This window comes from Ammospiza nelsoni, chromosome 1, assembly GCF_027579445.1.
Source record: "Ammospiza nelsoni isolate bAmmNel1 chromosome 1, bAmmNel1.pri, whole genome shotgun sequence".
Taxonomy (NCBI): Eukaryota; Metazoa; Chordata; class Aves; order Passeriformes; family Passerellidae; genus Ammospiza; species Ammospiza nelsoni.
In genome coordinates this window covers 54989568-55002122 of record NC_080633.1, presented here as the reverse complement: position 1 = coordinate 55002122, position 12555 = coordinate 54989568, and the positions used below count along the sequence as shown (strand labels likewise).

The window sequence follows — 12555 nt, the reverse complement described above, 5'->3', positions numbered from 1 at the left end:
GCCTCTGTCACCACTTTCACCTCAGCCAGGCAAGACCACAAAAATCTAAAATGCTATTTCCATGGTTACAAGTGATCACTACAGCTATTTATTGTTTTCAGCATATAACAAATATTTACAGGCACAGTCAAGATTAACAGATACCAGAGAGTAACACAGAACAGCATGCCTCATGAAGACTTACTGTTTAATAGTTCATCCCTAGGAAAACAAACAGCAACAATAAAAAATTATACTTTGTATTTGAAACAGATGATGGGACGGGAATGAGCCCAAACAAGACAGAGAATAACGTAAGCCTCAAGCTTGTGGCTGAAGATGAGCTTTCAAGATTTCATCACAAAATGTTGTGCAGGGAGCTGGGATGTGAACAGAGAGGAGGGCAGCAAGTGCAGTCAAGGGAAATCAAGCAAGGAGGCAGAGGCACACAGCAGTATCAGGAGGTATGTGATGGCAACAGTGAGAGATGAAACAGGAGCTACTGCTGTACTTCATGGACAGAGGAGCTAGACATTTTGAGATGTTTAATACAAACAAATGCCACAGGACTTTTATTAGGCTTCACTTTTAATAACTCAACTGCCACATTCCAGCTGTTGCTTATTCAAAAAAAGCTACAGAATTAACACCTTGAAAAGCAAATCCTGCCGTCTTACAGGCAGAGAGACACATTTCATACACTTAGATCCTCTTCAGTTGCCACCTCAGGCAATGAAAAAAAGGGTTCTACACAGACATTTGTAAAACATGAAACTATAGATTGCATGCACATAGGACTATGATCCATTTCCTTTACACAAACCAAATTTATTGCTGCACAAGGAGAATTTTTGTTTTAGTGAAAAAGAAGAAACACCTATCCAAATACCCATAAAGAAGAAATGTAAGCAAAGCTTATTAAGCAAACAGGACACACTACATATCCAAGTCTCATCTGTTTAATAATATGGGATACATCTGGGCATTATGCATTGCAGCCAAAGGCAAAAACAGACCAGTATTATTGTGGTTTACCTGCTGCTACAGTTTGTTTCCTGCTTATGGTAAATTATCCAATGCATGGACAGAAATTGCCACAGTATTTACTCCTTCTTCACTTAAATCAGACCTTTGAGTATTTACTGAGTGACATTTTATAGCTTACAAAGCAATCTGCCTTTCTTGTCTGGAACTCTTCTACCCAACATAATGCCAAACAGCTGACTATCTGCTTTCTAAAAATGGACTGTGCTGCAAACAGCATCCTGACAATTTAATAATTTGTCAAAGTACTTCAGTTATTATGAAGTACACATCATAGGGTTCAGAGGTAAGGTCATCTACATACTCACTACACAAAGTGCATCTGCTGACACTAAAACGCAACAATTAAAAAAAAATATCTGAGACATTCCTTGACTTTAACATAGAAATTCCACTACCCCTAACAGCAGTCACAGATCCTCAACAATGCTTTTCTCTTTCCACTTCTGCACTGTTTGCAATCACCATGCTTTCTCTGTATATGTTGTTGCTCCACCTGGAGTGGAAAGGAATTTAGATTGTCTTGTTTTGCATTTCAGGCAAGAGTTACCATGGGTCCAAAATTCTGACATTGAAATAGTTTTTTTTTTCGTTGTTTTTTTGTTTGTTTTTTCTTTAATAAGAAATTTCCCCCAGATAACAATAAGTTCTCTCTGCTTTTATAAAAGAAAAAAGAGTCTAATATTTAAACACAAGCATTGATATATTTAAATGTTAATTCTAGGAGGATAAATGGGACAAACACGATCAGACACATAGACACATCTGTATTTGAAGATCAGTTCTTATAGTGTATCTTCTGCAGCAAAAGAAACACAGACATTATTAAAAAGGTTTTTATATATATTTTCAACAAATACATATATAAAAACCCATTAATATGTTGTGTAGCTATAGACACAGATAGATATAGAGAGATGACACTGTTGACAGTCACTGGGTAAATCAGTTTTATTTTGGTTCTCTAGCCCTTAAAATGCTTCAGAGTGGACATGAAAATCAATATTTATTATACAAAATATATGTCCTAGGCAAATGAGGAGACCTAGCCCTTTATGATACAGAATATTCTACTCCTATACTTCAGAACACATTTGCTTAATTTGTGCTGGGTCCCCACTACCATGCTAGGTTGAGAAGACTCAAAAAACGCCTTCATTAGCACACATTCAGCAGGGTGACTCAATCACTCCAGAGGACCCACTCTCCTAAATGTTTCCCTACAAAAACCTTTGTATCTAGTTATTGATGTTAATAGAGATGATGTCTCTGCCAAGAGAGGAATCTCAACTTTTCCTGCTCTCCTTGTCTTTACATAAGTCACAGTACCTGATACCTTGACTTTGCATCTGAAATAATCTTCAGTCTTCTTTCTTTATTAGTTCAGTCTGTTTAACCCTCATGACATAATGGATACTTGGACTTCACAAAAACATTTATTTAGTTGATGTATTGGGGAAGACCAGCACTCTAAGAGTTAAATCAAGAAAACCTTGTTTTCAGCTTTACCACCCTCATTTAGCTGGCTTTTACCCTGTTATTTTTTGAGATTAGAGCTTTTTTTAAAAGGTAGAAGGTTATGGCCTGCAATAACACAGTATTTGTCTTTTCTCCCTTGCTTTGAAGCTCTATTGTCTGCTCTGGACAGAAATCCCCTATTATTTACAATATACAGTATTATTATTTCAGGGTTACAGTCATCTGCCAAATAAGCACAACGGTGCTGTGGTTAATTGCAGAGATGAGGAGGGGAACGGGGAAGCACCTCCTTTTAGTATGGCACTTAGTGCTTCTCACTGCAACAGTGTCAGTTTCCACAGTACCTGCCTTATTTCTAGGCACAGATAATATAAATTCACTTAGGAAAACGGGTGAAATAAGCTTTACCAACCCAATATATATTATCTCAATTTTAACAGAAGTTCCTTTCTTTTAAAAACTAATGCTTTAATATACAAACAATTCAATTAGTTCATAATACATTTTAGAGAAAAGCTTCTCTATATGCCTACTTAAGCAAAGTTAAGCAACCATATAAACAAATGCACAGTAGAGTTAAGCTTACAACACACAATAATTACCCCAGATACCCTAGGGAGCACTGCTCTTAAGTCAGCTTTAGGTCAGGCTGAGCTTCTAAGACGTAGCAAATCCCAGCATTACACAGCAATTCACCCAAGTTCCAGACATCCACCTGTGTAGGGAACTGAGGACCTGCAATGTGCATCCCTGAAGCATGTTGCTAGGGTCTTTTTCCCACTTCCATCTCTTAATATTTCCAGGATGCCCTGAGTGGATCTTTGAACTGAAAAATGTATTTTTTACACATTTTATATTGTTATGAAGAATATTTTTCCAAAAAAATGAAGGTAAAGCAAACAAAAAAACTCACTCCACTTTAAAATTGCTTGCATACATTATGTCACCATTCTCAGAAAGTAAAAACAAAAATGGATCCAGCAAGCTTTTGAATTAAGAGTTCACATTATATATATCATGTTTTTTAATGGAGCTCCGGCAAGGAGCATACTATTAGAGCTTTAAGCAAAGCTTTTCTTTTACATTTGCTCCAAAATTAAGATACTCTTACTGTTACTCTTACCTTGGTGTGGATGAGGACAACAGGCAACACGCTTCCCACCACTGCCAGCTATCAGGGATGAAGTTAGTGTATACATGCCAAGGCTAAAAGTGCACAGGCCTCAGGAGCCACAGGAGGACTGTCCCCTTCCCTGAAGGAGCTCACCTTGGTTGCTTAACATTGTTTAAGTAGGCACAATCCCCCAGACACAGGGAGAGAGTGGTGAGGTCCACAGCCTGAGGCTGTATGCTTCAGCCTGCTTCTCCTCACTCTTCAGCTTCCTGCTGCCTGCTGCCTCCATACTACACTTTGGCTTTACAGTTCAGGAGAGGCGTAAATGTTCAGAAAAAGCAAGAAAGTAGCTTTCTTAGTAGGTGGAATTTAGCTTTCTGAATTTTCAAAAAGCATTTTGTGGTTGCTTTTACAGAAGTACATATGCTCCTTTTGGAGGAAAGGAGAGAAGGGGAAAGGCTTCTACTGCAAGGCTAAAAGCTTTGTTTGTTGGTTTTCTGTACCAATAAAATCAAATTTCAGGTGTCAAGTGACATTGGCTTCAATGCTAAATACCTTATGTTAAGATGTCAATTAAAGTTTTTCTGAGGAGGAAAGTTCCTCAGCAAAGCATGAATGTATTAAGAATGAGTATACCATTCCCCAGAGGACAGAATATAAAACAACCTGTCAAGTAATCAAAGATAACCAAAGAGAATGTGTTAACTCCCTGATGTTTTTTTCTGTTCGGCATGAGGTGAATGCAAGATCTTTTACCACCTGATGGAGCCTGTTCTATTAATTCCTTGCTCCTCTCCTTCCATGCCCCTTTTATCAGCACTAAAAAGCTTCACAAACTGGTGGCTGACAAAGACACATACTGACTGTGCATTATTTTAAGGACAACACCAACTTCTACCAGCCAGAAAAATCTGTCAAGCACACACACCACTTAAATAACTAAAGCACAGCTGTGCTTTGAAACATTTTACTGAACTGTTAATGAAATTTAAGGTGCATTCCGCACTAGAAGCCTGTAGTTTTTGTGTGCTAGTAAGAGCAATGCAATGGCATTTGGTTTGATGCATCTGTGAGGATTGTTCATCCTTAACTCTTAACAGAAGGCAAATAAAATTCCATGAATTCAAGAAAATGTTCCAAATAAAACTTTTCATATTTTGACTGAAAATATGCAATGTGATATAAGATACCTGTAGGACATGGAAACACCTGCAATCTGGAAGTCAGAATTGTATCCTACACTAATAAGACACTTAATGTACATTTAAAACACCGACTGAATCTAAATAGAAGACTACCTAGAGATGTAAGTGCCTGGAACGGTGTGAGCTCTACTATACCAAGAACTCCCCTCAGTTCATTTAAAAAAAAACCAACAAAACCCCTCACCATGGCCAAGAGCTGATGAAGATACTTGCGTTTATTTCCTTAAAATAAAACTCCAAACAACAAAACAAAACTCCATCCCAAGAAATCACCCACAGATAACACGATCAGTTTTAAGGTCTAACTTCTGCTCCCACTTCAACAAATTAAAATGGAGAAAATCTGGCCCAGGACATATAAATTACTCTTTTTTCAGGCTATCTAGACAGAATGGTATTTCTACTCTGAATCTCAACTTGTTGTGACATGTTTTTAACATAAAAATTGCACTTTCCCTCTGAAGTCACTTCTAATTAACAATGTTTTAGAATACAATGCATAAACAGAAGGAAAAAGCAAGTGTCTTTGTTCTAGGTGTTATAACTCACATACATAGCCTTCTGAGCTATATCAAGGGCTATTTAAAGGTAGCCAAAGTTCATTATGAATGCTTACCTTTTTTCCTCCTGTTACAAACTGCTTGAAGTGGGATCTTACAAATTGAGGATGAACAGCAACAATCTGGGGATGGTGGGGGAAAAGGGAAAGAGAGGATTGTGGCTTAAATAAGAGTTTACATAAAGCACCACATCACTTTTTAAACTAGATAACCCTTTGTCAATTATCAAGTATTACAGCTGAGTTCTTTCTCTGAAGTAAAGCCTAGTTGCTTCAGACACTTGGTTGTTTTTCTTAGAAGATAATTCTTCATATTATATGCTGCAGGACACGGGTGACACCGAGCATCATGTTGCATTGAACAGCTACTTTTTTGTAGAGCAAGCTGCAGAATTAGGACCAATCAGAACAGGACTGCTGTGAGCAAGTTACCCCAGTTAAATCTGGTCTGGGGCCTGCCTGAAGGGCACACATACCTCAGCCCTGCCAGAGGACAACATTGTGTAGCACCTTACACAGTCCCTTTGCCTTATGTGTTACAATGTCAAGAGTGGAGATCCAGCTGTATGAGCAGTGAAGGCCCTAGGAGGCAAGTCTGGCATCTCACATCTGGCCTGTGTGAAAACTTAACCATCTCATTCCTTTCCCCCACACCCCAAAGAGCAGCTGCAACATGGAAGACCCCAAGCAGCAAAATGCAAACATTTGCCCATATCGCCTTTCCTCCTGCAAGAAATATCTCCTGTTAAAAAGTACTGGATTTTCCCATATGCCTAGTAGGTGTCCTTTTTTCACCAGCCAGACAGACACACTTCTCTAAAGCAGAGTTAAACTCAAGTCTTCCCTTCAGATAGGGCACATCAGTATCACTGCCCATTGCCTTATTTTGAGGCAGGTTTAATGGATATGAACTGGTTGCAAAGTATTGACCTCCCATTTAGCAGAACCCTCAGAATTTGTATCACAAATCTACAAAGAAATATGGTGAGACGGGTAACACCTGAAACAGGACAATTTCTCTTTCACTTTCCTTTTGTATTTGAAAAACTCAATAATACTTCTTACAAAACATAGATTGGCTTTCTTCCTACCTAACCAGATCAAAAGCTTTTATATTGAGATAGAAAACTATTTCCTAGTTACTTGAATAACATTGTCAGGAAGTGATATTCCTCTCTTTCATTTATATTGCATGTGACCTTTCTGTTATTAAAGACAACACCACCATAATTACTATAGATTAAAACAAGCACTTACTTTAATAGGACAGTCAAATGTTTCATGAAACTCTTCTGCTGAATATAATCCAAACACTTGTACCTGAAAAAGTATATTGAAAAATGAAAATTATTTACCTGATATACACTGAACAATTAATTCTGAAAGTAAAAACCTAACAACTAGAAGATTAATTTGAATGCTAACATGACATTTATTTTCCTAAAGGAAGGCACAATTAACAATTCAGAGCTAATTGATATGGCTTGGTCTTCCACAGTGACATATCTCTAATATTTGCAGCAGTACAGAAATACTTTTATGAATATTTTTCCTCTTGTTTTTTTTTTGTTACAATCACAGTAAAAACAATAAGTTCCTTTCGCTTTAGGCTGATCCAATCTGTTTAACAGATAGCAACCTCACTATGGTAAGAGCAACAGAATAACATTCAGGAGAAAATAAATTAAAAATTCTTCCTTTCTGAGAAAGAATGGTAGGATTTTTTTTTCCCTCCAGGCAATACAGGGTTTACATAAGAAAAGAAACTTGTGACAATAAAGCAAAACCAGCCTGAAATCCAAGTTCCATATATTTCTAGGCATCCTCCCCTCCTCCCAAGTGCATACAGTGCTATTTTGTTTTGTTCCATGATCACTGGAAATTTCTTTCTCTGAAGATTCCTCCCTTCTCACTTATATCGAGGTATCAGTACATTTAAGAGTCAGCAAAGGAGTTGCAACCATAAGCAATCATATTTATCAGAATTAATCCATCTGAAGAAGCATCAACACTGAATTTAAAAAAAAGTTTCTACTGTCAAGAGAATGAACAGATTTTTAAAATGTTTCCTTCCATTTAATTCAGAACAAGTACAGAGATATCAAGTGTTAATGAAATGCTATTAGATGATATGACTACAGAGTAAGGTACCTCCAGATTATTTTAAGTACAGCCCTCTTTTGGATTCATGTCTCCCCATTCAATAGGAAATATTCCCTTTCCTTACTCTCAGATGAGACAGTTAACTGCCTAGTTCCTGCAGAATTTAGGAATAAAATGGGGCTGATGACTTATGGCCAGAAATTAGTAACTGATTTACTAACTATGTTTTCCAGGAAGAATAATAAATGGTTTGTTTTTTCATTATGTTTTTAAGAGGTTTCCACCCACTGTCAAAAATTCTTGAAACAAACTCATCCAAGGAGGGATGAACACCACTGGAGGAAGGGAGAAAAAAGAGCATCCCATGGAGTGATCAGTGAGGAAATGTATCTGACAGAAAATCTACTTAAGAATGCTCTCAGATAGGCTCTCATTATTTTCTGGAAAATTTTCTGGAAAAGGTAATCCCTTCAGTAATTCTGCTCTGCATGTTCAGCATTGGACTCTAAAGTTCTAAAAAATCTTTCAACCTTATTTCTTTCTTCCCATCGTGATTCCTTCAGGGAGAAAAATAAAAAAATAACAGTAATGAGAAAATATAAATCCCTTTAGAGAGAGACCTGAAGAATAAAGTCAGTAAATATCAGTAATGGACCACAAAATGTGAGGCTTAATTGCTCAAAAGAGATCAATTCAGGGCCCAAGAACACCCAAAATTCCTGCAGACGGTCAAGAAGACAAAGTAAATATATTAAACTTCAGGGAAACTACAAGAGGAACTAAGCCATCTGCAAGGAACTGGGACATCCTTAGAGTGGCTCAAAGTTCAGCAGGCTCGTGAAGTTAAAAACATCTCCCTGCACCTCATTTTCCTTTCAAGCTTGTCTCCTGGATACATCTCCTAAGCATTATCAGCTCAGTCCATTACTCATTAGTGAATACATTGCCTTTAACAACACACTTTAAAAATACTTCTGCATGCACTGTGTAGGGCTGAGCTACTGCTCCAATGGATTAGAAAAATCAATATTTGGAGACTGTGAGATGTATCACAAAGCTGTGATTATGTAAGCCAGCCAAAGGGTTGTATTTGAATTGAACCTGGCTGTAAGCCTAGAAAACCTTAGGGCCTATGTCTAGAGGATTTTGCTTTCTGGGTTTTTGTTTTCATCAGTTGGCACATCATATTCAGTACTATAGCCTACACAAAGTAAGACACAGAGAAAAGAGAAAATAAGACAGAAAATGAAAGGAGAAAAAAAAAAAAGAAAATACACAGTTAAAACATAACACTACAAATTCTGTGAAAGCAGAATCTTCAAAAATTACAAAACACCCGTCTCAAATTAAAAGTAATTAATCAAAATTAGCAACAGGGCCTTCAACGTTTTCCTAATATATCATTGAATACAGCAATATATTTCTTTTGGAGTATTACAACAACATGGAGTGAGCTAAGAGGAAAAAAACAATTCCACAAAAAATACATGCTATCATGTTTACTCTAGGGACATCATCTAACAGTTTATTACTTCTTAATGTCTCATATTCTTCAGAAAGAAAGTGATTCTTTTGCTATTACAAACCTATATTGGATTTATCTATTTCCACTTTCCATGCCCACTCTGTTCATGATGCTCTTAGGCAGCTGGAAAAGGATTTTATGATTCCACTACATTTTGCTAGTCCTGTCTGCTTTTAAATATCTAGAACCCACCACTCCAGTGCATCCAGACCTAGCTGCTTCTTTGCTTCCACATATGGAAAAAGTAAGCAACCTTCAGGGACCAAAAGGCAGGAAATCAAGTCACGTTTCTTGAAAAATTATCAATGTAATTCATGGATATCCTTAACATCAATGTTGTTACAGGCATTAGAGATGACACTAAAACACGTAAGCACGTGAGTTTTCAATATAATTTCTATTTCTTCATATAAAAAAGTTACAGGCCAGAATAAGAGTGCCAATTACACTCTTATGTAATGTCATGGAAGCTTTAGCAAAATCGGGAGTCACATCCAGGTTTTTCAAGATAGTATACCATTAACTACATACAAAACTAATAGAAAAAAAACAATCTAAAAATCTCTACAATTCTGAGGATGCTAGCCTGCTTCCTGTTCTATTTATCTGAGCACCAAAATTCTCTTATACCCTAACATTTCAATACCCAGCAGCTAGACTAGAAGGCTGGTGTTGGTTATGATTTCTGCTCCTTTCCATGCCAGTGGCGATCAGCTGCAGCTGACTTCATTAGAAAGGAAGGTTTTCAAAGAACCAAATGTGCAGTACAGAAACGCTGCAAGTGGCTCCCAAAGCATTTGTTGGACATGCATGACATACATGGGACAGGTTCTGACATTGGGTCTGGATGCTGACTGTCAAGAAGGTTAGAAAATTGTACTGTTCTTCTGTGCTCTCCCCCCAGTCTATACGGCTAGATCAAATCTAGTTTGAGAGTCAGAAAAAAAAGCAGTAAAATAAAATATACCAGCAGAACAGATATGAGGAGGAGGTTCTCATCATAAGGCCTTTCTGCAAGAAAATAAATGACTTCCATCTCTATCATATTGGATCCATTTTGATATGTGAAAATGCACTCTGCTTATAGCAAAAGAGAACATATCTTCATTAATTGGTAGAATATACTTGCAGCTGACTCAAAATTCCCAGGCTTCTTCTTTACATCTGCTTTTTTGTTTAAAACTGATTTAAGAAAACCAAACTGTTTTAGTGTACTGCTTTACTGTTTCTCCCCCCTTGTTTCTTTTTAAAAAAGGTTGTCACCACTTTTACATATTTAATCAAGTTAATAAAGACTTTGTAACTACTTGTACAAGTATTTTAACTGTACAAGTATTTTACTTGTACAAGTATTTTAATAGCAACACTCCCACTTTAGTAAGGTAAGAGCTATAAGGAACAAAAGTTACACTCTTTTTATGACCAGAATCTGTAAGTGCTACATTATCTGGCTGGAAATCTGCCATTTTCTTATACAGTAGCACAACATAAAACAATTTATTTTAATCAATTTTAGGGGTGGATTATTTCACAGACACGAGCCTTTCTGGATCATGTGGAAAATCTAACTTCTAAAATACCCATATCTTTCAAATCTCCAGATGAGTTTTTCACAAGTGTAGAATATGGTGAAGCATCAATGTTCCTGGACTCTATGAATGCAACTATGCTGAATACAGTACCTGTGACACTACATTCCTGTGGCTGTGGCACTGTATTTTAGACTGCCTTGTATAGTATGAATGTCATACACGGGATCCACAACTGCTATTTCACTAAATGAAGACAGAGTCACCATTTAAAGTATTGAAGTCTTTTCAAATAGAACCACACCAGAGTAGTGATTATAGGTTTTTCAGTATATCTGAAATGAAATAGGTGTATTTAATATTAGCTTAGTATACAAAAAAATTGTGTATGGCTTGCAGTCTCACCGCAGCATAGTGGATTACTGACAGTCATCCACAGTCATATTTGAGGAGCCCTCACATTAAGTGCTTGCTCCCCAACACCATAGGAAAACCTAAACCAACAATGCTAGCTCAACATTTTTATTAGCTTGCACAATTACTGACCCTTGCCTTATCTTGCTTAGACAAACAGGATACTCTTGTGGGGTTTCACCCAGGATGTAAAATTCTATAACCACTTTGATAGGCACTAGTATCCTAATTACTGTGCCAAGGTACTGACATAAGGTATCTCTCAGAAACAAAAGGCCTGGATACACAAACTGGCTGCCTGCCTGTTGAGGGACAAAAAACTCTATTTGGAATGAAAAAACCCAAATGCACACAGTCTAAAGTGGATCTTTCCCCATTTTTTCCATTGCAAATTCCAGCTTTAATTTAATTTAATTTAAAGAACTTCAACTGAATGCAACATTAAGATTACCAACACTCCTCCTCCCCCAAGTCTACTATGTAAGAAATGTTCTCCTGAGAAGTAAGTTGGATATTGAGAAATTATTTAGATTACTTTTAATGCACTGCATTTGTATGGGCGCTATATTAAAAATAAGCTTAAATACACACTGTGCATTAGAATTTTATCATTGCAAACCAACATTAGAAAATACTGTCATCCACTGAAAAAACAAAAAGACATTCTTATAACTGGAAAATCAATCACCAAAACCACTAAATGTCAGAGCTCAACATTCCAGAGAAGCACTGATAATTGCTACTTATACACTACACAAATGATATATGTCCTCAGTCAAGGAAGCAGGTTTTTTAAGAAACTGTACATATATTGATTTTACATTTATTTAATGTGGCTGTTGTAAGACACTTTGCTCTTCTGATAAACTATGATTGTTTATCAAAATATTCTGTAATTCAAGAGAAACATTCATAAAGTGTGTGAAAATGAAAACCACCAGCCCACAGAAATCATGTCCACAAAATCCAATTTTGTGGATTTATAGCAGAAAGGCATTAAAATACTGTCTTGCAGGAACAGCAGAGTAGTCACTGAAGTATAACTGGCACAGCAGTAATGATTAAGTTGACATGACCTCCTGTCACAGCTGTTAATCAGCTTAATAGCAGTTACATTATTGACATTCTTGTAATTACTTTTCCTACAGCATATTTGTGCAAAATATATTTGACTTTAATTTTGAGTATTCAAAGGTGAGTTCAGTTCTCAAAATGTATGGTAAAAGTAGTGGCGCTCAATGCAGGAATCAACTCCACAGGTTATCACAATTATCCTAGTATAATACTAAGACTACCTGCTACCTCAACAAATATATAAAGAGATTTGTTGTACCTTCCCATCTTCTGAGCAAACACCCATGTGCTCTCCACTTTCATCCAGGCTGATCTGATTTATCTTCACTGGGCTCTAGAGAAAGAAAACAAGGAAAAGATACTTTTAAAGTTACATCACCAAGGACATGCTTTAACATTCCTTGCACTTTGAAAGATTTACGTGTGAACAACTGAGTAATGTTTAGTTGCATGAATCAAAAAATCCTTACGGAATAGGTATTTCTACGACAAAGCCAAAAGACTTCTTTCCAGCCTTCTGCCCCACTCCA

At 36.8% G+C, this 12555-nt stretch overlaps 1 protein-coding gene across 2 annotated transcripts in view; it reads right to left on the bottom strand.

Moving 5' to 3' along the window:
- Positions 1–12555, bottom strand: part of VPS41 (VPS41 subunit of HOPS complex) — a 109216-nt gene that overhangs the window by 50879 nt on the left and 45782 nt on the right. For both annotated transcript variants that reach the window (XM_059477746.1, XM_059477756.1), the window contains 3 exons: positions 12285–12359; positions 6638–6700; positions 5438–5503 (listed from right to left, as the gene is read on the bottom strand). In XM_059477746.1, coding sequence (XP_059333729.1) covers positions 5438–5503; positions 6638–6700; positions 12285–12359 — 204 coding nt within the window. The remainder of the gene's footprint in view (positions 1–5437; positions 5504–6637; positions 6701–12284; positions 12360–12555) is intronic.